Source organism: Carcharhinus amblyrhynchos, chromosome 30 (genome assembly GCF_965287045.1).
Source record: "Carcharhinus amblyrhynchos chromosome 30, sCarAmb.v2.hapA, whole genome shotgun sequence".
Classification (NCBI taxonomy): domain Eukaryota; kingdom Metazoa; phylum Chordata; class Chondrichthyes; order Carcharhiniformes; family Carcharhinidae; genus Carcharhinus; species Carcharhinus amblyrhynchos.
Genome location: NC_137353.1, coordinates 25,174,564 through 25,201,325, shown reverse-complemented (window position 1 = coordinate 25,201,325; position 26,762 = coordinate 25,174,564). Strand labels below are relative to the sequence as shown.

Here is a 26,762-nt window from a genome sequence, read left to right as displayed (position 1 = left end):
AGTGGATCTCTCAAACGCTTTGTATAACAGTAACACGTCATCATGCTTTGGAGACTTGAAATTCCACCTTGGCACAATAATCATGATCAAGAAACTACCATTAAAAGCCCATCCGGTTTGCTAATTAATTCAGGAAAGGAATCTGCCACCTTGACCTGGTCTAACCTACACGTGACTCCAGACCACAGCCATGTGCTCAACTCTGAGTTGCCTTCTGAAATGTCCCCTCAAGCCATGCAGTTGTACTAGGGATGATGAACGAATGCAGGCCTTATGACTGCCGTTAGCATGCTTACTCCAGCTTGTTCAACAAGGATTCAGGGACATTTCAATGTAATAAAATGGTAGAGCATTGCTCTAAGGAATTGGATCACTCCTGACTCCTGAACCTCAGTGACAGTTAGCAAAAAAAATCTTTACATGGATCTTGAGAATCATTTAGATTGAGTAAAGGTTGCAAACATGTAACCACTCCACAGTGCACTGCAAAGCAAAGGGTTGGGACCATTACGGGAAGTTTTATGATTTTTTTTTTCTCCTGTAAGGCTGACATTTATAAACCATTCATAGAATCCCTAAAGTGCTGAAGGAGGCCATTTGGCCCATTGAGCCTGCACTGGCAACAATCCCACCAAAGCCTTATCCTCATAACCCCATAATAGCATTGAATGTATTCAAGAGGTGGTTGGATGTAGCACTTGGGGTGAATGGGATCAAAGGTTGTGAGCTAAAGGCAGGATTAGGCTATTGAGTTGGATTCTCAGCCATGATCGTAATAAATGGCAGAGCAGGCTCGAAGGGCCAAATGGCCTCTTCCTGCTCTGATCTTCTATGTTTCTATTTGCCCTGCTAATCCCCCTGTCAGTAAGTGTAATTTATCATGGCCAATCAATGTAAGCTGCATATCTTTAGACTGTGTGAAGAATGAGTGGCATGGTGGCACAGTGGTTAGCACTGCTGTCTCAGTGCCAGGAACCCAGGTTCAATTCCTGGCTTGGTTCATTGTCTACGTAGAATCTGCATGTTCTCCCAGTGTCTGCATGGGTTTCCTCCAGGTGCTTTGTTTTCCTCCTACAGTTTAAAAGTCATGCTGGAGTGTGACGACGACTAGGGGAATTTCACAGAAACTTCATTGTACTGTTAATGTAAGCCTTACTTGTGTCTAATAAATAAACTTTTCTTAAAAAAAAGTACTCGGAAGAAACCCACACAGACATGGAGAGAGTGTGCAAGCTCCACACGGACAGTGACCCAAGCCGGGAATCGAACCTGGCTCGCTGGTACTGCGAGGCAGCAGTGCTAACCATCGCGCTGCATTAGTTGTCCCGAGTTAGTTTATGGTGGACCTTCACCCTGAACTGCTGTGATATGTACATTTGGTGTAACCAAATGGCTTGCTCACCTCTTCAGTCGACGCATTAGCATAAGATTGAATAGCTTTCCTTCCCAAAAGGACATTATGAACTTGATGGGTTTCTGTAACAGTTGTAGTCATAAAAGCCTTTTTAGTTCTTGTGACATTAGTGTACCTTTTTAAGAAAGGTTTTTTTTTTAAATTCAGATTTCTTTTTCACTGGTTTCTCAGCTGAGATGTCATTGTTGCCAGGCTGACTATGATGAGTCCTTTTATTGCTGCTTCAGTAAGTGCCTGTGTTTACTCTGGGATTAGTTTTACGATCCTGCATTGTTAGGAGGACAATCACATATTTTTGGACCTTTACTCAGTAAGTTTAAAGTTTGATTTTCTGTTTGGCTGGAGTTAGTTTGGTTTTAGAAGGGGCAGCAAGCTAAAAGGAAGTGTTTTCTCCCACTCCCTGTTGTTTTGAAAATTTTGTTGGTTAGCTGAAAACAAGATTCTGTGTTCCTGAAAGATGAAAATTGGGGGCTGGACCAGAGTGTCTCTGGCGTTTTTTGGAAACTGTTTTGTCTTCAAACTGTTCGGAGTGAATCCAGGGAACTGCAGACTTAACCAAAGGACCCTTATCCTGTGAGCAGTAGACTTTGCTGTATTGAACTTGCTTAAAGGGCCTTGTCTGTGTCAAGGATTTTGGTTTGATTGGAGCACATTAGATATCTTTGTTCAGGGTTATACATTATAGTTGTTTTGTTTTTTGCTAGTAATTGATAGAAGTTCTTGCTAATTTTCTTAGTATGCATATTAACTATATTCTTAAATAAACTTTTGATAATAGCTCCCTAGTGGGTCACTTGAATCAAACCTGAAGTGAAACATCTCTCACTTACCCTAGCTAAATTCAAGGTGCAAAACTTATGATTCAGGCAGGCTCCAATAAAACACTTTGGAATTTCTAACCTGAACCATAACATTCCACATTTAAAAATAATAATAATTTGCACTCTGTTTTCTGGATTATTGGAGCAGTAACATACACCCCTATTGCAGTTATTACCATGTGTTTTATTTATCCCTCATTCTAGGCCTACTGCAGACAATGCACCACAAATGTCAATAGTTTCACTCATACTCTAGGTAAATGCTGCTCATTAATGTTTATCAAAGGTCCTAAACCCAACCAAATCATTGAGAGTCTGTCTCACAAATAGGCTGTAATATACAGTGATGTGGTTCAGTGCCTATAGGAATTGTATCCTTTGTATAATTCCTTTTTGTAACATCCAACAATAAAAGCGAAGGGATGGCATTTTTCTAAATTTGAATGGCTCCAGACAGCTTTAGCTCAACTCCCCATGGACAAGTCGTTGCTGTACAATGAATGCCCATGAGGAACTCTAACTTGAAGAGATGGTGAGTGTGTGGAATGAAACACACAAGACTTAGAGCCCACTTCTTGGAAACTCCTCTCCTTCACTTTGTGCACGCATAATGCAGACGCTCATAGAATCTGTGCCAACATCACTCGAGTCCATCAGTACACTCATAAGTGAGGACCAGTCTTTCTACGCTTCTGTCCCATTCCAAGGCATGGACCCTCTGTTGGCTCAGTTCATGCTGAGTGGCACAGAATACACAACCTCCATTCCCTGCTTAGCCGCTCTCAGTCGAAGAGGCTGCAGAGGTGGTTTTTCAGGTGAGATTAGGGTGGCACTGCCTCTCCTGTGGTTGGCAGCCCCAAACCCCAGTGAGCAGGGTGGCACCTGGGGGCTATGAGATTAGCAGAAGCTGTGAAGGCTTACATAGTAACTTGGCTCCACTTGTTAAGAACAAACTATAGATGCTCATTCACAAGCAACAGCTATTTACAGGGTGATGCAGGTAGGACTCTAGAATCTGACTGCTGGGGCAAGATGTGGAGATGCTGGCGTTGGACTGGGGTAAACACAGTAAGAAATCTCTCAACACCAGGTTAAAGTCCAACATGTTTATTTGGTAGTAAACGCCACTAGCTTTCGGGACTTTGTGAGACTTCTTACTGCGCTGGGACAAGCCCAGACAAGTTGGAGTGAAGCCCCAAGTCAGTTCCCAATTGATCTGGGGCATGTGACCCTTTCAGACAATCGCCAGTTAAAGGGGTCAGACACCACAGTGTACGATGTGCATGTCAGGAAGAATAAGTTCATGAAAATGAGCTGGCTTGCCAGCTGACTATTGACGTATTCTCCTCCTTTGTAAGCTTGCCAGTTCCCTGTCTTTGACCTTGCTTCTGAAGATGAAACAACTTTGGACAAGAAAATGAAATCCATTGCAGAGTCTGAATGGTGCAGAATGAGGCCTTTCAGCCTGGCGAGTCTGCACTGGCTCTCTGAAAGAACACGCTGCCTGGTGCCACTTACCTGCCTTATCCCCATAAACCTTACACATTCTCTCTTTTCAGACAATCCAATTCCCTTTTTGCATACCTCGATCGAGCCTGCCTCCACCATCCTTTCAGGAAATTCATTCCAAACTCCAAATATCCTCTGGGTGAAAAATACTTTCCTTGTATCATTTTTACCCCCATTGCCATTACTTTGAACCAATTGTGTGAAGAAGGCTCATTGCCATACAAAACACTGCACCCAACCCATCAAAAAGGTCACCACGTGACAATGAGTGTCTGGAGGTGGTTTGATCTGATCAGATAATGAAACTATCGGCCTGGTACCAACAATCCTGGGGCTGGTTCCCCTGCCACCTTCAAGCTAGGAAACAGAAGAAGTCACTTCACCTCTACCCAAGTGACATTTTACTTTGCGTGTGCCACCCCCAATTGTTTTCCAGTGACTCCAACTGGAAAGGGCTGGGGTACACCCTTAGGAGGGTAAATTCATGGAATTTTGGGGATAAGGTAGGGGCGAATTGATGTCAGTGCAGTCTCGATGGACCCAAATGACCTCCTTTTGCACTGTAGGGATTCTATGACCCTTACGCCGGAACGCTAACACTTTGCCCGCCACAGATTCAGAAGAGGCGAGGGACAGATAATGGAAATGTCCGTTGACCTCGGGCGGGAATTTCCAGTCTCGCTTGAGCGAGGCTGTAAAATCTCTTCCCATTATAGTTTATCCAGTAGAAGGAGCCACTAACTCCCTGACTGACACCTGCCCTTTCTCATGCACCTCTGCGATCTCCACACAGTTAATGATTTTCTCGATGGGTTGCGGGAAGAGTTGAGGTTTAAACAATAACCCGACTGCCATCCAGATTCCCCACTCAGGTGACATTGATAATCCAGAAACATAAAGCAGTTCACATCAATCATCATTATTCCCTGTGATATTGCTAATACCTTTAATGTAATTTAGCTCGTAATCATTTTTAAAAATAAAATTCAACAAACAGTGAATGGAATTTTCTTCCTTGGTGCCAGTAATTAGAAGTGTTTTTGAGTCAGTACTAATTAGACCATGCCCTCATTAATTAACTGTCATTCTGCTGTAGTGCACTTGTCTGGTGTGATTGTATTGTATTATTTTAATTTGGTTTAATACAAAACAAGCCTCTTGATTGATTTTAGTTTCAGGTTGTTGCGCTCTTGTCTGGGCCAGTCTCTCGATATCCTAACCTGTTCACTCTTCCCCTTTCCTGCGTTCACACTAGGTTGGAATCCAGGATGCTCTAACCATCTCCTCCTATTCTAATGCACTCCTTATCCAAAAGGGTGGGACCCCAAGGGCAGGATTTTCCGACCACGCTTTCCATGGCAGACTGGATGGAAAATTTCCCCCGCCCCAACCATATCTCCTTAATTTCTCCATTGGGAAGAAGCTACAAAAGTCTGAGGTGATGTACCAACCGACTCAAGAATAGCTTCTTCCCGGCTGCCATCAGACTTTTGAATGGACCTACCTCGTATTGAGTTGATCTTTCCCTGCACCCTAGCTATGATTGTAACACTACATTCTGCACTCTCTCCTTTTCTTCTCCCTTGTGTACTCCATGAACTTTAGCTTTGGCCAGAATTCTGCCAAAGGATTTGTGGGAAAATCGCAGTAATTCACATTGGGTTTTTTTCCCGGTGAGAGTTCACAGTAGAATCTCCTACACTCTGTACAATGCAGAGCCTATCAGGTGGTAGATTTCAGGGGACAGGGTCTATTCCTGCTGGACAGGCAGAAATCAGCAGGCCTCTGCACATGCGCAGTGGCCCCGAACTGTCAGCCTCCCATTTTCTGGCCAGCCTGAGACCCTTACAGTGCTGCACCACCCCTCCCCCCCCCCCCCACAACTTGCCATGACCCAATCGCCGCCTCCCCGATCATTCCCTGACCCCCACCAGCCCACCTCTATCTCCATACACACCCCCAGTGGGATCCCTCCCCTGTGCAGTGCAGACTCCTCCTGTCGACCCCCCCCCACCCAGTGGACCACCCCCTGACTGACCACTGCTCCCTGAACACTGACCTCTGAACAATGGTTTTTAAGGCAAGGATAATAAATTTTTGAACACTAAAGGAATTAAGGGTTATGGTGAGTGGGTGGGTAAGTGGAGCTGAGTCCATGAAAAGATCAGCCATGGTCTTATTAAATGGCGGAGCAGGATCGAGGGGTCAGCCATGGTCTACTCCTGCTCCGAGTTCTTATGTTCTCCCTCCTGCCGATCCCTATGCAGAATGGCAGTAGGACCTACCACCCCACCGATCACCCCAATCGAGGAAGGGGCAGCACTCTGAAAGCTCGTGCTGCCAAATTGGATTTTAACCTGGTGTTGTTGTGAGACTACTTACTGAGCCTGAAAATTAAAGAAGGAATGGTGGCACATTGGTGAGCACTGCTGCCTCACAGCAGCAGGGACCCAGGCTCAATTCCCAGCTTGGGTCACTGTCTGTGTGGAGTCTGCATGTTCTCCCTGTATCTGCGTGGATTTCTCCCAGGTGCTCTGGTTTCCTGCCATAATCCAAAGATGTGTGGGTTAGGTTGTTTGGCCATGCTAATTTGCTCCTTAGCAGGGGGACCAACTGGGTAAATACAGGGGATAGGGGCTGAGTGGAATTGTGGTCAGTGCAGACTCGATGGGCTGAATGACCTCCTTCTGCACTGTAGGGATTCTGGTGTCAAATGGACCAGTAGGACGCTTCGTCCAAATACTGCACACACCTCGAAAGTAACCAAGGAACATTGTTCAAGTTTTTCAAACACTATAACAAATTCTTGCTGGTCTACCACAATGCCACACACTCCATGACCAAGATCACTCCTGCCTTACTCATGACAAAAAGGCAGCTGCATTTCACATCTGATCTTTTAAAATCTCTAAAAACTAAGGAGGTGGTGTGACAGCAGGAACAAGAGCAGAGTTTTTCACTGAGGATGAGGATTTTTGGCTCAGAACTACCCCACGGGGGAGAAATGGGCTCCTGCCACAGTCCTTGTGCAGACTGGAGATGTCTCTTACATTGTCCAAACCAGAGATACCATTATCTGGACAAGATATGCAAACCAGTTATTGGCTAAAACGATGCTTCCAGGCATGGGGCAGCACGGTGGTTAGCACTGCTGCCTCACAGTGCGTGGAACCCAGGTTTGATTCCTGGCTTGGGTCACTATCTGTGTGGAGTATGCATGTTCTCCCCGTGTCTGTGTGGGTTTCGTCCCACAGTGCAAAAGATGTGCATTGGCCATACCGAATTCACCCTCAGTGTACCCGAGCAGGCGCCAGAATGTGGCATTTAGAGGATTTTCACAATAACTTCATTGCAGTGTTAATGTAAGCCTACTTGTGAAACTGATTAAATAAATAAATAAAAATATCATTGAGGGAGTCAATACCTCACCCTCTGTTCAGACTAACCCTAGTTCTGATGTCAACATTGATCCAACCACTAATGATTTCAGTGGGAAGATGAGGATGCCAGAGATTCATGCCAGTGTGAAGGCAAAGACAATAAACAAGGTATTCTCCATCAACCATTTTGAGAGCAACTAACTTTAATCCATTGGTGGAACTGCTGCCTCTCAGTGGCAGGGACCTGGGTTCACTTCTAGCTTTGGATGACTGTTTGTTTGTGTGGAGTTTGCACCTTCTCCCCATATCTGCATGGGTTTCCTCTAGGTGCTCCGGTTTCCTCCCACACTCCAAAGATGTACCAGTTAGGTTGATTGGCCATGCTAAATTGCCCCTTAGTGTCAGGGACAATTATACATGGGGTTACAGAGATAGAGCCTGGGTTGAATTGTTGTGCTTGCTGGCTCGATGGGCCAAATGGCAGCCTCCTGCCCTGTAGCAATTCTATGATGGTCTATAGCAGCTGACTCATTGACTGTTGTTGATGTTGAACCTGTTTCGGGGACAGTTAAATTAGGGGTGGCGAGGAAATGTTATGCCTTTATAATTGTTCCTGTTGACTCATGGTGAAGCTTTGGGGTGGTCGGAGTATGCAAACGGGAGTGTTCTCAGCAGATGTAGAGTGGGAAACAGGGAGAGAAACAGCAGCCATGGAAGAAATCACACACCACGTGTAAAGACACTGTTTTTAACCCAGTGCCTCCCAAGTGTCATGTCTCCAAATACACCCCCAACCTGTTAGCTGTGTTGGAAAATATCGCTGAAATCCCGTATTGTTGCATTGTGTGTGTTTTTATTTGAGGACTGACCCTCTGAGGCACTTACACTTCACAATGAAGTGATCCACTCCCATTTTCAATTGAGATTAAAGAAAATAATGCTTTAACTGATTAACATTTATATGAAGATAAAATAGATTAAAAATCACACATCAAGCCAGGTTTTTCCATTATAAATTTCCACATTTGCAGTTTTTAATGAAAACTGCCCACGTAAACCCATGCCTTTTGTTCGAGTGACAAGTTTACATACACAGTCTCTATTATAAACTGTGGACATAGAAATTATAAAGGAAAGATTTGACAGGAGTGCGCAAGTAAGATGCTATTTTATCTATAAACTGCAATCACACTGCAAATCCTTCAGTGTATCATCATCATCTGTGCCCATCTCTGCCATGATGCATTATTGGGGGAGCTGGTTAGCCTGGTCTGTGATGCAGAGTGACACCAACAGTGCAGGTTCAGTTCCCGTACGGGGTGAGGTTATTCATGATGGCCCCACGTTCTCTCACACCTGGCCTGAGCTGCAGTGACCCTCAGATTAAATCACCTCCAGTAATTTAACCTGCTCTCAAGGGGAGAGCAGCCTGTGGTCATCTGGGAGTTTACCTTTACCATTATTCTCTGTCTTAAAATATTTTAAATCAGGTTTCTTTCTATCCAACAATATGGAATTACCCCCTCTGCTATTTTCTGCGATTGAAGTTGCACTCTCTTTCTTCTCATCCATCCTACTGTCTTTGACATGGCCAAAACATATCTGCCTCCAACAAATTGTTCTTTCTTGGTTCCACTCATACTACTAGCAGACTTGGATTTGAATCCCACCGTGGCAGATGGTGACATTTGAATTCAATAAAAAATTAGGCTGGAATTTAAAGTCTGGCATTGGAACCATCGTCATTGTTATAAAAACCCAACTGCTTCAGGGAAGGAAATCTGCCATCCTCACCCAGCCTGACCAACATGTGACTCTAAGAGCCAAACACATTGCTGTGGGTCTAAATTCCCTCTGAAATGGCCTAGCAAGCCAATCAGTTCAAGGGCAATTGGGGATGGGCACCAAATGCAGGCTCAGCCGGCAAAACTCACAATTCATGAAAGAATAAAAAGTGTTTGTGCTTTCTCCCCGTGTCTGCGTGTGTTTCCTCCAGATGGTCCAGTTTCCTTCCACAGTCCAGAGATGTGTGTGGGTTAGGTTGATTGGCCATACTAAATTGACCCTAGCGTCAGTGCGATTAGCAGGATAAATATGCGGGGTGCGGTTTGGGTGGGATTGTGGTCAGTGCAGACTCAATGGGCCAAATGGCCTCCTTCCGCAGTGTCGGGATTCTATGACAATAATAGTCAGGGCATCTCCAGCCATGGCTTCTTTTCTTGGACCCACATTATCTCTGGAGTCTCTCAAGGATCCAGCCTTCATGTCTGGCCCGGCTTGGGTCACTCTGTGTGGAGTTTGCACATTCTACCCATGTCTGTGTGGGTTTCCACTGGGTACTCTGGTTTCCTCCCTCAGTCCAAAGATGTGCGGGTTAGGTTGATTAGCCATGCTGAAATTGCCCCTTAGTGACCAGGGATGTATAGGTTGGAGGAATTAGTGGGTATAATATTGTAGGGATGTGGGGGTAGGGCCTGGGTGGGATTGTGGTCGGTGCAGACTCGATGGGCCGAAGGGCTGTTTCTGCACTATAGGGATTCTATTTTCTTGACAGCATTGACCAGCTCCCCTATGCAATGATGCCAATACTCCTTGCCACCACCTCTCTTGACCATTTAATGTCTCTGAGCTGTCAGACATCTTCTCTGAAAACACAGGGCCAAATTCCTAAGCCCCCCTGTGCGCACGCACGCACACACAAAAAATGCCAGCAGCTAGAAATAGCCCAGCTGTCTGGGGGTGCCACTTATCCTGGGCTCTGGGCATGTCTGCAGAGGCAGGGTGGGGAGAGGGGAACGGCAGGAGCAGACACATGCTGTGGCGTAGCGGGGCTCCACCTCGCTGACACAATGGTGGCAAGGCCACAAGATCTGTTTTATTTTCTGAATATTAAAAACTGGCGAGAGCGGGTACCTCCATCTTTCTCATGCTCCCGGGCAGCTTGCTGCTGCTGCTGCTGCTCTGAAGCTAGAAGGTCCCTCGCTCTCCAGCTTCGAGAACCTGCATTCTTTTTATTCATTCGTGGGACATGGGTGTCGCTGGCTGGCCAGCATTTATTGCCCATCCCTAGTTGCCCTTGGAGGGCAGTTCAGAACCATTGCTGTGGCAGTGGAATCACATGTAGGCCAGACCAGGTGAAGATATGGCAGATTTCCTTCCCTAAAGAATCAGATGGGTTTTTCCAACAATCGGCAACAGTCTCGTGGTCATCAGTAGATTCTTAATTCTTGATTTTTTTTTGTATATATTGAATTCCAATTCCACCACCTGCCGTGGTGGGATTCGAACCCAGGTTCCCAGAACATTTAGCTGAGTTGCTGGATGAATAGTCTAGCGATAATACCACTGGGCCATTGCCTTCTCGTTGCCCTGATGCTTGTGGGGGCAGGGCTAGTTGGAGAGGGGGCCCAAGGGGCACAGGGAGGGACTCCTCCACGTCTGTGGCTGAGTAGGGGGGGGAGTTTATTTCAAATACCAATCGGGACGCCCTTTAAAGATGGAGTCAGTGTTGCTGGCTCTATCAGGCCATGTCCCGTCAAGAGTGACGGTGCAACGTGTATCCGCAGATTCCCTCTGCACGGTGTGTCGGAGAACCTGGCGAGGAAAATGAGTTGAGCAGACCGGCAGCTGCACGCCAGTTTTCCCGCTGAAACCCCGGGGAAAAAATATTGGAAGATTCCACACTGTCTTCAGTCAGGCGAGAGCGAGGCTCTGTTAATTCCCTCCCTGCATATCACTGCCACTCTCGCTCTCTCAGACCCTTCATCAAAAATTACTTCTTTATTTAAGCTTTCATTTGGTTTCACATCCATTTTATTCTTTCTGCCTCTGCGAAATACCTCAGGACATTTTTCTGTATTAGAGAAATGATGACATTACAAGTTGTTATTGATTAAATCTGGATGCATATGGCTATGTCAGTTACATTATTTAAGTTACAACGATTACACTGCGGGATAATAAAAAAAAAGGCATCTCCCTGAAAAATGCACAGCTTCGTGGTAAAGAAATATTTACTGTCATTTTGGAATCTTAGCAAAAAGAATTGACGGTGGATAAGGGTCAGGGGGAAACACCCTTCACAAAGTCACAAGACTTATAATTACAGAAGCAAGAGGCCATTCAGCCCATTTTAATTTAACATTCAGAGAGCATCTACAACATCCAAGTGTTTCTTCAAGATTTCAGGATTGTGGCCCCCACTGTTTTGTGCGGAAGCCAATTCCACGCGATAATTATTCCCGCGCAAAGCAATTTCTTTGATTTCATTCTAAAAATGGCTATTTTCAACCGATGCTCCTCAATACTACTCCCACAGTACTAATTTAAAGGACTATGCTAGTCATACAGATTTACAGCATGGAAACAGGCCCTTCGGCCCAACTTGCCCACGCTGCCCAATTTTTACCACTAAGCTAGTCCCAATTGCCCACGTTTGGCCCATTATCCCTCTGTGCCCATCTTACCCATGTAACTGTCTGAATGCTTTTTTAAAAAACAGAATTGTACCCACCTCTACTGCTGCCTCTGGTAGTGTGTCCTTTGTACGTCCTTAACAATCTTTGTGAGGTCACCTTTCAAATGTGTTCATTTTGTGATGTGAAGTCTCTCCATTTCTCGAGTTTGGCCTTGTATCTCAAGAGCCCTGATGCTCAGAATTGGTCTGAAGTCCTTCATTGCAATGTCCCCAGCGCCTACCTCAGATATCAAGTGCACAAATCAGGAACAGGCCATTTGGCCCCTTCAGCCTGCCCTGCTATTCAAAGAGATCGTGGCTGACTGTAACCTCAACCTGCCTGCCCCACCCCCCTCCATAACCTTCCACTCCGCCACCCTCTCCCGTTAATCTAGCTCAACTTAAAATAATATTCCAAGTTTAGAACATGCGGAAGGAGGCCATTTTGCTTAACTGACCATAAGGTTTAGGGGCAGAATTAAGCCACTCAGCCCGTTGTGTTCTCCACCATTCGATCGTGACTTTGTTTCGCAATTCCAATTCTCCCACCTTTTTCCCGTAATCTTTGATCCCCTTACCAATCAAGACCAAAGAACAGTACAGCACAGGAACTGGCCCTTCGGCCCTCCAATCCTGTACTGATCACATTGTCCAATCCAGACCAACTGCCTGTTTCCCTCTATTCCCTGTCTGTTCATGTGTCTATCCAGATAAGTCTTAAATGTTGCTAATGTATTTACCTCAACCACCTCTTTACTTGGCAGTGCATTCCAGGCCCCCACCACCTACTGTGTAAAAAAAAAAACAATTTCCTGTGCACATCTCCACCGAACCTTTCCCCCCTGTAATTGGGGGGGAAACTGAACCTTTCCCCTCTTCTGCCCTGGGAAAAAGCTTCCAACTGTTCACCCTATCCATCCCCCTCATAATTTTATAAACTCTCGTCTCTGAGTCTCCGTTTTTCCAGGGAGAACAATCCCAGTTTATTCAACCTCTCCTCATAGCTAATACCCTCCATACCAGGCAACATCCTGGTAAACCTTTTCTGCACGCTCCCCAAAGACCTCTACCTCTGTCCTAAATGCACTCAATGACCTGACCTCTGTGGCAATGAATTCCACAGCTGGCATTTGTGTCACACTAGTCTCCTCCCACCACCCTTCACTTAACCCAATCAGTATATCCTTCCAGGCCATTTCCCCCTCATCTGTTTATTGGTTCCCCTTCAATGTGTTGATGACATTTTGTCCAATTATTCTTGTTGGTGATTTATTCCACATTCCCCTCACTCTTCCAATGTTTTCTAATTCTCAATTGCATTTATTAACGATTTTCTTATAATTATGAGTCTATTTTCTGATCTCCCCAAACAAATAGAAACATTTCTTGATGTAAGCCCAGATCCTACGTTCCTCAACCCTATGGAGACTATAATATCAATGCAGGATGTGGTCCTTTTATTCTTCCTCTCAAAATGCACCCTTTCACACTTATTTACTAATTACATGTGTCCTATCGATGGCACGGTGGTTAGCACTGCTGCCTCACAGCGCCAGGGACCCAGGTTCAATTCCTGCCTCGGGTCACTGCCTGTGTGGAGTTTGCACATTCTCCCCATGTCTGCGTGGGTTTTCTTCGGGTGCTCTGGTTCCCTCCCACAGTCCAAAATTGGGGGTAGGTTAGGTGGATTGACCATGCTAAATTACCCCTTAGTGTCTCAAGATGTGTAGCTTGGATAGATTAATTGTGGGAAATGTATGGGGTTGCAGGGACAGGATGGGGCAGAGGGCAATGGGTGGGATGCTTTCGGAGAATTGGTGCGGGCTGAATGGTCTCTTCTGCACTGGAGGGATTCTGTGCTTCTTGTAAGTTTATTCATACCCTCTTGTATTTTGTCACATTTTTTTCCTTTACTGGTAACTGCAACCCCAATTTGGTGTCATTCTCAAATTGTGAAGTTATCCTTCCAATTCCAGAGTCCAAATGTTAATGTAACTGAATCCTGTGGAGTGCCAGTTCCCTTCCTTTGAACCCGCACCACCCTCCTCTCTGCTTCCTGCTGGGTTGCTTCCCGTTCTGTTACTTGTCGCCAGACTCTGCATGCTCCCACCATACCAATGAATCTATTCTTATGATGTCTTATTAACACTCTTTGAGATTCTGCAGAAATTGCATCCTAAATGCATCTCTCTCCTTTATAGGCAATGAGAACTAGATGTAATAGTCAAAGCACAACGTGACCAGATCGTTATGTGTGCTTTGATCATTTTCTTCTCTGACTTGTATTTTGCTATTTTGACTACGCACTGCAATGTTCCATCGGTTTAGTTGATGGTTGTACAGTGTTGATTTGCATGTGCTTAAGCACTAGATCTCCTTCAGCTTCATCCTTACCCATTTCAACAAGACTGCACCAACATGCTCTGTATTTTTCCTATCTCTTGGTGGCCCTGCTGCCTCACAGCGCCAGGGACCCGGGTCCAATTCCAGCCTCGGGTCACTGTCTGTGCAGAGTTTGCATGTTCTCCCTGTGTCTGTGTGGGTTTCCTTTGGGTGCTCCAGTTTCCTCCCACAGTCCAGAGATGTTTGGATTAGATGGATTGACTATGCTAAATTGTCCCTTAATGTCAGGGGGGACTAGCAGGGTAAATATGTGGGGTTACAGGGATAAGGCCAGCTGGGATGGTTGTCGGTGCAGGCTCGATGGGCTGAAAGGCCTCCTTCAGTGTAGAGATTCTATGATTCTTTTGAACTTTACGCTTGCCTGCCTTAAACTCCATTTGCTGTTCTTTAGGCCCTCTGCATATTTTATCCAATTCACTTTGGGTTTTTACATGCTGTCACTGCTGATTTCACAGCATTATCCAATTTGGTGGAAGCCACAAATCTAAATAAATGATGTACCTGCCTCTTAATCTTTTTAGCATTTTTGAGTCCTAAATCATGCTGGACTTTGCCGTTCTATGGCCCACAGGCATGCCGTAACTTCCACCTCTCGGACATTTTCTTGTTTTATTCCTTCATGGGATATGGGTGTCTGGGCAAGTCCAGCCCTTGATGCTCTTTCACTTCAGACCCACCGCAATGCGGTTGACTCTTGAGTAATTGTACGCCAGACTGGGCACGGATGGCAGATTTCCTTCCCTAAAGCACAATCGATAATATTTTCATGGTCAAAGAAACATAGAAACTGGAAGCAAGAGTAGGCCCTTCGGCCCCTTGAGCCTGCTCCCCCACTCACTTTGATCATGGCTGATCAAATTCAATATCCTGATCCTGCCTTACTCCCATATCCCTTTAGCTCTATCTAATTTCTTATTGAAATCACAGTGTTTTGGCCTCCGCCACATTCTGTGGTAGTGAATTCCACACATTCACCATCATCTGGGTGAAGAAATTTCTCCTCACCTCAGTTCTTAAAGGTTTACCCTTAACCTCAAACTGTGACCCCCCTGGTTCTGGACCCCCCCACTATTGGGAACATTCTTTCTGAATTTACCCTGTTAGAATTTTGTAAGTTTCTACGCAATCCTCTCTCTCTCTTCTAAACGCCGCTGAATACAATCAAACTGACTTAGTCTCTCCTCACGTGACAGAGCTGCCATCCCAGGAATCAGCCTGGTAAACCTGCGCTGTGCTCCCTCTATCGCAAGGCCACCATCAGCTAGCATTTAATTTCAGATTTTATTAATTGAATTCAATTCATAAAAGTCCACCAGCTGCCATGGTAGGATTTGAACCCATGTCCCGAGAGCATTAGTCTGGGCCTCTGAATTACTGGTCCAGTGAGATTACTAGCATTCCACCACCTCCCCCTGATCTGGGTCACTAACAAAAGGCAGATCCAAATGAACATTGCCTCGCTTGGCTTCCTTGACACACTGGGTGAAGAAGCAATTACACACTACTTCGACCAACGCTGACTGTGACTCACCTTGGGTTTTCCCAGTTTACATTAGGTCGGTTTAAAGAAGGAAAGAACTTGCATTTAAATATCACCCATCGTCATCTCAGGGTGTCCTAAAGCATTTTACAGCCAATTGAGTGCTACTGACGTGTAATTGGGGTTGGCTGATTGTGAAGAGATGGCAAGTGGAGAGGTTGAGGCAAATGGCATATGTGCCTTTGACTGGAGTCTAGATTGAACCCATGAGAGAGCAGAGAAATGAAGGATAAGTTGATGGGTTGAGATGAAATAGAATGGGAGGCATCTTGGTGGAGCGTGAATAGTAGAATGAGACAGATGAGCCGAATGGCCTCTTATCTTAATGTGATTCTGTGTACTGTGTGTGATTTTTACCTCATTTTTGGCACTGCACTTTGTCTTAGCCCTTCAGCTGCCTTTCTCAACTTTGTAAAGTCTAGCCTGACGACAGGAAAAATATAAATTAAATAACGATCCTAATGAAAATGTTTTATAACAGCTTGATTTAATTTTTTATAATTAGCCCTGAAGCAACAACCTGAAGTTTGAAGTTTATTTATTAGTGTTGCAAGTTGTCTTATATTAACATTGCAATGAAATTACTGTGAAAATCGTCTAGTCGCCACACTCTGGCGCCTGTTTGGGTACACTGAGGGAGAATTTAGCATGGTCAATGCATCTAACCAGCTCATCTTTTGGACTGTGGGAGGAAACCAGAGCACCCGGAGGAAACCCACACAGACACATGGAGAATGTGCAGACTCCACACAGGCAGTGACCTGAGCCGGGAATTAAACCCAGGTCCCTGGCGCTGTGAGGCAGCAGTGCTAACCACTGTGCCACCGAGCCACCCAATTTAAAGATGGAGTTATTCCATCTTTCAGCTAAAATCACGGAGTCTCACAGCGCAAGAAAAGCACCGACGATATCTACCACTAAAGCCGCGCTAATCCCATTTTCCTGCGCTTGTCCCATATCCTCGAATGTTATATTTCAAGTGCTCATCCTGATATTTTTTTTAAAGGTTGTAAGGTTTCCGGCCTCCATTACCTTCCACAGGCAGTTCATTCCAGATTCTTACCACTCTTGGAGTAAAAACATTTTTTCTCAAATCCCCTCTGAATACTGCCTCTTACCCTAAAGCTGTGCCCCCTCAACCAAGGGGGAACAGCTGCTCACTACTCTCTCCTTACCCTTCCATAATCCTATATACCTCAATCATGTCCCTCTCAGCCTTCTCTGCTCCAAGCCTATCCAATCTCTCCCTATAGCTCAAACGCTCCATCCCGATCAACATCCTGGTGAATTGCCTCTGGACCCCCTCTCCTACTATCACATCCTCCCTATAGTGAGTTTGGAGGTTATTGACGATTTGAAGTAACATTGTCCTCCTTGTTTTTTTTTGTGATTTTTCAGGATATTTGACGGTGAATATTGAACCGATATCCCCCGTGGTGGCAGGAGACGCCGTCACTTTGAAATGTAACTTCAAGACAGATGGGAGGCTCCGGGAGATAGTGTGGTACAAGGTAAGCCATCGACTGTGGCCTGGCACAGACCTCTTGTAGATTAGTGCATGTGTGGGCTGGAATAGAATTCACACTTGGCGGATGTGCGACCCCATTTCAGGAGAGTTGTCCACGTTTGACGTAGCAGTTGGGCAGTGTTTTACTCATTGGCATTCCTCATCAAGGATTCGATTCCGATCTCGCTGTGTTTGTGCAGTGCTCACAGAAGGAGAGTTGGGCAGGCTGTGAGCTGGGCTTTGTATCTGAATTTCCATCATGTGGGGGGGTGGGGTGGTTTATTGTCACTGGACTAGTAATCCTGAGATCCACCATATCAGGTGATGAAATTTGAATTCAATAAAAGTCTGGCATTAAGAATCTACTGATGGCCATGAAACCAGTGTCAATTGTTGGGAAAAAAAACATCTGGTTCACTATTTGATTTATTATTGTCAAATGTATTAATATACAATGAAAAGTATTGATTCTTGCATGCCATACACACAAAGCATACCGTTCATGGAGATGGAAACAAGAGGGTGTAGAATGTAGTGTTACAGTCATAGCTAAGGTGTAAAGAAAGATCAACTTAATGCGAGGCAAGTTCATTCAAAAGTCTGACAGCAGCAGGGAAGAAGCTGTTCTTGAGCCAGTTGGTACATCACCTCAGACTTTAATATTTTTTTCCTGACGGAAGAAGGTGGAAGAGAGAATGTCCAGAGTGTGTGGGGTCCTTAATTATGCTTGCTGCTTTTCCAAGGTGGTGGGAAGAATAGACAGAGTTAATGGATGGGAGGCTGGTTTGTGTGATGGGTTGGGCAACATTCGCGACCTTTTGTAGTTCCTCGTGGTCTTGGGAAAAGCAGGAGCCACACCAAGCTGTGATAGAATCAGAAAGAATGCCTTCTATGGTGCATCTGTACAAGCTTGGTGAGAGTCGCGGCTGACATGCCTAATGTACTTCAAGGAAGGAAATCTGCTGTGACTTACCAGGTCTGGCCTACATGTGACTCCAGAGCCATAGCGACGTGGTTGACTCTCAACTGCCCTCCCAGGGCATCTAGGGATGAGCAATAAATGCTGGCCAGCCAGCAACTCCCATGTCCATGAATGTGACTGCAGACCCAGACAGGGTGGCACGGTGGTTAGCACTGCTGCCTCGCAGCCCCAAGGACCGGGGTTCAATTCTGGCCTCAGGCCACTGTCTGTGCAGAGTTTGCACGTTCTCCCTGTGTCTGTGTGGGTTTCGTCCGGGCGCTCTGTTTTCCAAAGATGTGTGGGTTAAGTTGATTGGCCGTGCTAAATTGACCCTAGTGTCGGGGGATTAGCAGGGGAAATATGTAAGGTTATGGGATTTGGGCCTGGGTGGGATTGTGGTTGGCACAGACTTAATGGGCCGAATGGCCTCCTTCTGTACTGTGGGGATGCTATGACCCACAGCAATGTGGTTGACTCTCAACTGCCCTCTGAAATGGCCAAGCAAGCCACTCAGTTCAGGGGCAATGAGGGAAAATTGTTGGCTCAGCCAGTGACACCCACATCCCCTGTATGAATAAAAGAGATAAATAAATTCCCATCATGTAAAGTTCTGCAGGCACATTCAATTAAAAGAAATGATGCCTTTATTTCTCTGACTCACTGTATTAATAATCCCTTTTATATTCAGCATCGAAAACTCAAGCTGCTGTGGTCCTGGTGCACACCATGGATCCTAATGCTCAGCATTGGCTATCTGCTTTTACTCTTGGCCTCCCCCCAACCGCATAGTTCCCTCCCTACCACCTGCCACTGATCGCACCCCTGGCAGGGCACCCTCTCCCCTTCCCACCAACCCCAAGAGTTTCCTCTCTCTCTCTCTCCCTCCCTCCCACCCCTGTGTCCCTCCTTGTCTCCCACCACCCCCCCACCATACTTCCACCCCACTCTGGTTCTATCTGCGCTTTGGCATTGCCCCGGCACAGTAATGGTGCCCAGTGGGTAGTGCCAGCATGCCAGGCGGTGCCAGGCTGGCACTGCCCTCAGGGCTGCTCGGCACTGCCCCAGTCTACCCATAGGTTTCAATAACCTCTGTTCTTCCAGTGAGGCCATCACATCAGGTTCCCATCGGTGGGAATCATATCTGATTCTCACTGGGGAAACTCTTAACCGGTGAGGTGGTTAAGGTAAGTAAACCAGGACAAGACATTTTTGCCGGCAAACAATGCCGATACAATCAGGGGACACGACCTACCAGGCGTGAACCTGAATTTTCGCCTCCCACCTAATCTTACACCTCATCTCGCTGGAAGTTGAGCAAGAGGAGGTTGTAAGGGAGGGGTAGTACTGTGACACAATAGTTATCACCGCTTCCTCATAGCGCCAGGCACCTGGGTTTGATTCGCGAGTTGGATCTCTGTCTGTGTGGAGTTTGCACATTCTCCCCGTGTCTGCGTGGGTTTCTGTGCTCCCGTTTCCTCCCGCAGTCCAAAGATGTGTGTTAGGTGGATTGGCCATGCTAAATTGCCCCTTAGTGTCAGGGGGGGCTAGCTAGGGTAAATGCATCGGCATATGGGGATTGTGGTCGATGGGCTGAATGGCTTCCTTCTGTACTGTAGGATTCTATGTAAGATCACACCCTGAATCATTCAACCAACAGAAGGTAGTTGATGGCGAGGGGAACTCAGTAAGGAATGCAGTAAGGTGCACTCTGATGGTTGTAGAAGTGTCATGACTGCTCTGCATAACTAATAGAGGGAGGGCTTTAAAGGGTCTTGCAGGACTCTGTGCTGATGCAGAATGAAACATTATCAGGCTCTCATGGTTGGACTGACCTTCTTTTACCAACCCATCGCTCAGTAGGGTGTGATTGACAATCAGCTCATTGCTTTAACTTGTTGACAACGGTTCATCAAATACCCTGACAACTCGAGACACAAATGGAGTCAAGAGCAAAAATAGAATAGTTCACGTGTCAATTTTAATGTGGTGAAAATGTTCAGAAGTCAGGCCACCCGATGTAAAGTGGGAAAAGGGAGCCAGGTTCGGGACCAGAGGTATGAGGTGTGGGACTGAGTGAAGAAGACATCTAACAAAACTACAGAATGGTTACAGCACTGAAGAAGGCCATTTGGCCCGTTGTGAGTGTGCCGGCTCCCTGTAAGAGCGAGCACCACTCCCTGTCTTTTCTCATAGTAATAACCATCTAGTTCAGTCGTCAAGCGCTGAACCAAATCATTTAACACAATTTGCTTTGTGCTTTTTTTGTCCCTCTTAAGCTGCCAGATTTGACTCCCCTCATTCACCAAGTGCCTGTTGCTAGGCATCAAATGTTGCAAGAATTCACAATTTTTTTTTCATTCATTTGTGGGACATAAATGTTGCTGGCTGGCTAGCATTATTTGAAAAGATTTGATTTATTATTGTCACATGTATTATACAGTGAAAAGTATTGTGTCTTGCACACTATACAGACAGAGCATTCCATTCATAGAGAAGGAGAGGAGACAGTACAGAATGTAGTGTTACAGTCATTGCTAGGGTGTAGCGAAAGATCAACTTAATATAAGGTAGGTCCATTCAAAAGTCTGATGACAGCAGGGAAGAAGTTGTTTCTGAGTCAGTTGGTACATGACCTCAGACTTTTGTACCTTTTTCCCAGCGGAAGAAAGTGGAAGAGAGAATGTCCGGGCTGCGTGGGATCTTTAATTGTGCTGGCTGCTTTCCTGAGGCAGCAGGAAGTGAAGACGGAATCAGTGGCTGGGAGGCTGGTTTGAATGATGGGCTGGGCTTTGTTCATGACCCTTCGTATTTTCTTGTGGTCCTGGCCAGAGCTGGAGATATTCCAAGCTGTGATACAACCAGAAAGAATACTTTCTATGATGCATCTGTAAAAGTTAATGGGCATTGTAGCGGACATGCCAAATTTCCTTAGTCCCCTGAGAAAATAGAGGCATTGGTGGGGTTTCTTAACTATAGTGTCAGCGTGGGGGGATCAGGATAGGTTGGTGATCTGGACACCTGAAACTCTTGACCATTTCTCTTTCATCCCCATTGTTGTAGACAGGGGCATGTTCTCCACTACACTTTCTGAAGTTGATGATCATCTTTGTTTTGTTGATATTGAGGGAGAGATTATTAGTGCCGCACCAATTCACCAGATTCTCTATCTCATTCCTGTACTCCATTGCATCATTGTTTAAGATCTATTGATTTATTGACCATCTCTAATTGACCGAGGGCATTTGAGAGTCAACCACATTGCTGTGGTTCTGGAGTCACACGTAGGCCAGACCAGGGAAGGATGGCAGATTTCCTTTCTCTAATGCACATCAAGTGAACCGGATGGGCTTATCCGACAATCGACAATGGTTTCATGGTCATCAGTAGAATCTTAATTCCAGATAATTTTTATTCAAATTCTGCCACCTGCTGTGGTGGGATTCGAACCCGGGTCCCCAGAACATTCGCTGAGTTTCTGGATGGGTAGTCTAGTGATAATACCACTAGGCCGTCGCCTCCCTCTTCAGTATTGTAACCATTCCATGACATGTTTAGTTCGTGCACCTGAGGAAAATAGTCCCCAAAGGCAGAGATGTTTTACTGTTTCTTCAGAAAACTGTAGTGTCCATGGAAGAATCGGCCTCCAAAAAACTGTTGCTGCGCTGACAGTTAAATTGTGTTTTAAAACTTCAGATGAATCAAAGTTTGGAGCTAAAACTTGGAGCGGGAACTGCTTTCTGATACCTTGTATCGTAGCATCATAGAATCCCTACAGCACAGCAGGAGGCCATTCGGCCCATTGAGTCTGCACTGACCACTATCCCACTCAGGCCTTATTTCCCATAACCCCACACATTTACTCTGCTAATCCCCCTGACACTGGGGTCAATTTAGCATGGCCAATCAACCTAACCTGCATATCTGTGGACTGTGGGAGGAAACCGGAGCACCTGGAGGAAACCCATGCAGACACGGGGAGAACATGCAAACTCCACACAGGCAGTCACCCAAGGCTGGAATTGAACCCAGGGTCCCTGGCGATGTGAGGCAGCAGTGCTAATCATTGTGCCATCGTGCTGCCCCTTTAGAATCCCTACAGTGCAGTAAGAGGCCATTCAGCCCATCAAACCTGCACTGTCAACAATCCTAACCAGGCCTTATCCCTGTATCCCCTTGATCTAAGGAGCAATTTAGCATGGCCAGTCGACCTAACCTGCACATTATAGAGTCAGACAACCCCATTACTCAGGCTTCAGTTTAGGAAACTCTCCCACCAAAGGAGCACATCCTGAGACCAAATTTGATTCCTAGGATTAAATCCGAACCTGCACTTTTATTCTCTCTTGGAATGTCCTTTTTTTCTCTGCCCCCTTCCTCTCCCAAATCCTGGTCAAATCCTGGTTAAATCTGTGGGCAGATGAAGTTAGAGAGACAAAGATGTAAAACGGCGGCTAAATGGCATGCCACAAAACTTGAGAGGACGGGGAGTTAGGAGGTCCACTGCCTGAGGTGTCGTGAAGAGGAAAGCTTTTCGAGTATGAGATTATCCGTCTGGTGTTCAATTCCGTGGAAGCAGGGTGTGTTGCAGTGTGAGGATCCAGACCGTGAAAGAGGCAGTGAAAAATAACACTGCTGCTTTGCGCTGGAGACTCTGATCAAGTTATAATTAGTTATTTTTAATTGGGGTCATGAGGAAGGTAATGCAATTTGCAGTGTGGTTTGATGCGATTAGTTCTGTGATCAATTTGGAGACATCACCAGAAATTTCTACTATTTATCTAGCGAATGCAGAGCTGCAATATTCATGTAATGTCCTAAAACAGCCACTGATGCACAGATTATCTGCTGCTGCAGGAAAGGGAAATGGGACTCCGAGTTATCTGGGTACAGTGAGGAACAGGGAATTCACTCATAGATTGTGTTTTTTCTTTATATGATCTTCAGTTGCAGACATAGCTGACAAGCTGGTAATTATATCCCACTTTCAACGAGAAGGTGCAAATTGACCCTATCCTTGAACAATAGTCATTCTCCTGATGATCGTGCTCCCATCACATTGCTGTTCACCTCTAAGTTAAAGTTGATATATTACTGTCACGGGTAAGCTTACATTAACACTGCAATGAAGTCACTATGGGAATCCCCTAATCGCCACGCTCCGGTGCCTGTTCGGGTACACTGAGGGAGAATTTAGCATAGCCAATGCACCTAACCAGCACGTCTTTCGGACTGTGGGAGGAAACCCGCGCAGACATGGGGAGAACGTGCAGACTCCAGACAGACCGTGACCCGAGCCAGGAATTGAACCCAGCGCTGTGAGGCAGCAGTGTTAACCACTGTGCCACCGTGCCAATTAATCAGGCTTCAGTTTAGTAAACTCTCCTACCTAAGGGTCACAACCTGAGACAGAATTTGGTTAGCAGCATTAAATTTGAGCCTTACCGTCGCCAGTTGCTGAGGTGCAGGTTAAAGATCTCGTTCAGAGAACTTTTGGGAATTGTGAAGGGGCCGGTGGCATAAGACATTAAGCAAAAGGAGCAGGAGTAGGCCATTCATTCCTTAGAACCCACTCTGCCATTTAATAAGACCATGGCTGGTCTAACACTCTTAAGTTCACTTTCCTGCCTTATCTCCATAAGCCTTAATTCCCCAACTGGTTAAAACTTATCGATCTCAGCATTGAAAATACCCAAGGATTCGATCTCCACAGCTTCCTGGGGTAAAGGATTCCAAAGAGTCATTACTCTGGGAGAACAAATTCTTCCCCAAATCCATCTTAAATAAACACCTCCTTATTCTGTGACTATGTCCTCTGGTCCTAAACACTGATGTCTTGAACAGCAGGTTAGGTGTAAGGATTCGCATTTTAATCAGTAATCTCTAAACTGTCTGTGCTTTATATGCTCTGTCTGAGGCCAGAACTCTCCATTCACCTGACGAAGAGGGTAACCCCTCGAAAGCTTGCGAGTATATTATCAAATAAATAGGTTGGACTAAAACCTGGTGTTGTCAGACTTTTTACTGTCTAAACACTGTCCCATAAGTTGAAGCATCCTCCCAACATTCATTCACTGAGGATCTTATATGTTTCAATGATATTACATCTCATTGGAACAGCGCAGTGGCACAGTGGTTAGCACTGCTGTCTCTCAGTGCTAGGGACTGGCGTTCAATTCTGGCCTTGGGTGACTGTCTGTGTGGAGTTTGCACGTTCTCCCCGTGTCTGCGTGGGTTTCCTCCCAGATGCTCTGGTTTCCTTCCACAGTCCAAAGATGTGCAGGCTTGCCGGATTGGCCATTGCCCCTTAGTGTCAGGGGGACTAGCTAGGCTAAATGCACGGGGTTATGAGAATAGGGCCAGGGTGGGATTGTGGTTGGTGCAGACTCGATGGGTTGAATAGCCTCATTCCGTACTGTAGGAATTCTATGAACTCCACAGGGTAAAGGTCCAACCTGTTTAATCTTTCCTCATGTGACAGTCCCTCCATACCCGGGATCATCCTAGTAAACCTCCCCTGTGCTGCCTCCAGTGATAATATATCTTTCCTTGAATACGGGGACCAAAACTGTACACAGGATTCTAAATGTCACCTCTGTCGTACCTTGTATCTTTGCAGCAACTTTATTTTTATACTCCAGCCCCCTTGAAATAAAAGGCAGCATTCCATTTACCTTCCCTATTACTTTCTCTGCCTGTCTGCTGGTTTTCTAGGTTTCATGAACAAGGATCCCTCGCAAGTCCCTTTTTGCTCTAGCCAACCTCTCTCCATTGAAATAATAATACTACTTCTCATTCTTTCTTCTAAATTGAACAATCTCACATTTTGCCACATTAAATTCCACTTGCCAATTTTCTGCCCACTCACTTAGCCCGTCAATATCTCTCTGTAAACTGTTTATATCCTCATTACAACCTGCCTTCCCTCCCACCTTTGTACCATCTGCAAATCTGGCCACAGTACACTCTGTTCCTTCCTCCAAATCATTAATATATATTGTAAGGAGCTGTGGTCCCAGCACAGACCTGGTTACTGCCCTCCAACCTGTGAGAGACCTCTGTGTTGTTATCCTTTGGCTAACTAACAAGTAGCAATCTTATATCCACGCAAAGTGCATCTGCACCTCGTCCTTGTACCAGAGGAAGTCATAGAATCCCTACAGTGCAGAAAGAGGCAATTTGGCCTATTGAGTCACATGTTAATGATTTGGAAGAAGGAATCTCTAAATTTGCAGATGATACAAAGTTAGGTGGGAGGGTGAGCTGTGAGGAGGACGCAGAGATGCTTCAGCATGATTTAGATAGGCTGAGTGTGTGGGATATGTATGGCAGATTCAGCATATTGTGCATAAATGTGAGGTAATCCACTTTGGTAGCGATAATAGGGAGACAGATTATTACTCGAATGGGTGTAAATTGAGAGAGGGGGATGCTCAGCGAGACCTTGGTGTCCTCGTGCATCAGTCGCTGAAATTAAGCGTGCAGGTACAGCAAGCAGTAAAAAAGGGAAATGGTATGCTCGCCTTCAGAGCGAGAGGATTCGAGTGTTGGGATAGGAATATTTTGCTGTAATTGTATAGGATGCTAGTGAGGCCATGCCTGGAGTATTGTGTGCAGTTTTGGTGTCCTCATCTAAGGAAGGATGTCTTTGCTATAGAGGGAGTACAGCAAGGGTTTACCAGCCTGATTCCTACGGCGGCAGTTCTGTCTTATGAGGGGTGTCTAAGTCGATTAGGATTATATTCATTGGAGTTTAGAAGAGAGAGGGGATTTCATACAAACTTATAAAATTCTAACAGGATTAGACAGGATAGATGCAGGAAGAATGTTCCCAATGGTGAAGCAGTCTCGAGCTTGGGGTCATAATTTGAGGATAAGGGGTAAACCTTTTAGGATTGAGGTGAGGAGAAATTTCTTCACCCAGAGAGTTGTGAATGTGTGGAATTCACTATCAGAGAAAATAGTTGAGGTCAAAATGTTCTCTGATTTCAAGAAAAAATTAAATATAGCTGTTGGAGCTAAAGGGATCAAGGGATAAGGGGGGAAGGCAGGATCAGGATATTGAATTTGATGATCTGCCATGATCAGAATGAATGGCGGAGCAGGCTTGAAGGGCTGAATGGCCTATTCTTGCTTCTAGTTTCTAATGGCGTATCTTACCCAGGCCCCCTCTCCTGCCCTATCCCTGCAAACCTATGCATTTACCATAGTTAATCTACACACCTTGGGACACTAAGGGGCAATTCAGCATGGCCAATCCACCTAACCTGCATATCTTTAGAGTGTGAGGGGAAACCCACGCAGACACTGAGAGAACATGCAAACTCCACACAGTGAGTCAAGGCTGGAATTGAACCCAGGACCCTGGCGCTGTGAGGCAGCAATGCTAACCACTGTTGTTCTTAGACCTTGAAAGAGCGGAAATGGGAGAGAATCTTCGATGTATTTAAGATGGCAAGGTTAACCTGAGCTCTATTTTAAGTTAAATCACAGCTGTGGCATAAGGGGAACATAGGTAGAGACTGGTAAAAGATTCATTCATGCCTGATCCCAGGAAGACATACTTCACAAAAATGATTAATACATGACATAGCCTCTGGGCTGAATCGAGAGAAGGAAGACATCTCTGGAGTCGTGCAAGAAGCAAGTAATTGAACATTTCCTGCAAAAGGGTGGATTAGACAGGCAGCACAGTGGTTAGCACTGCTGCCTCACACCATCAGGGACTCAGGTTCGATTCCTGGCTTGGGTTACTGTCTGCGCGGTGTCTGCAT

General features: G+C 45.6%; 1 protein-coding gene across 1 annotated transcript in view; it reads left to right on the top strand.

Moving 5' to 3' along the window:
• The window catches only part of LOC145360085 (immunoglobulin superfamily member 21-like), a 299,512-nt gene that overhangs the window by 12,230 nt on the left and 260,520 nt on the right, over nucleotides 1-26,762 (top strand). The window contains exon 2 of the mRNA XM_080215033.1: nucleotides 16,922-17,034. Coding sequence (XP_080071159.1) covers nucleotides 16,922-17,034 — 113 coding nt within the window. The remainder of the gene's footprint in view (nucleotides 1-16,921; nucleotides 17,035-26,762) is intronic.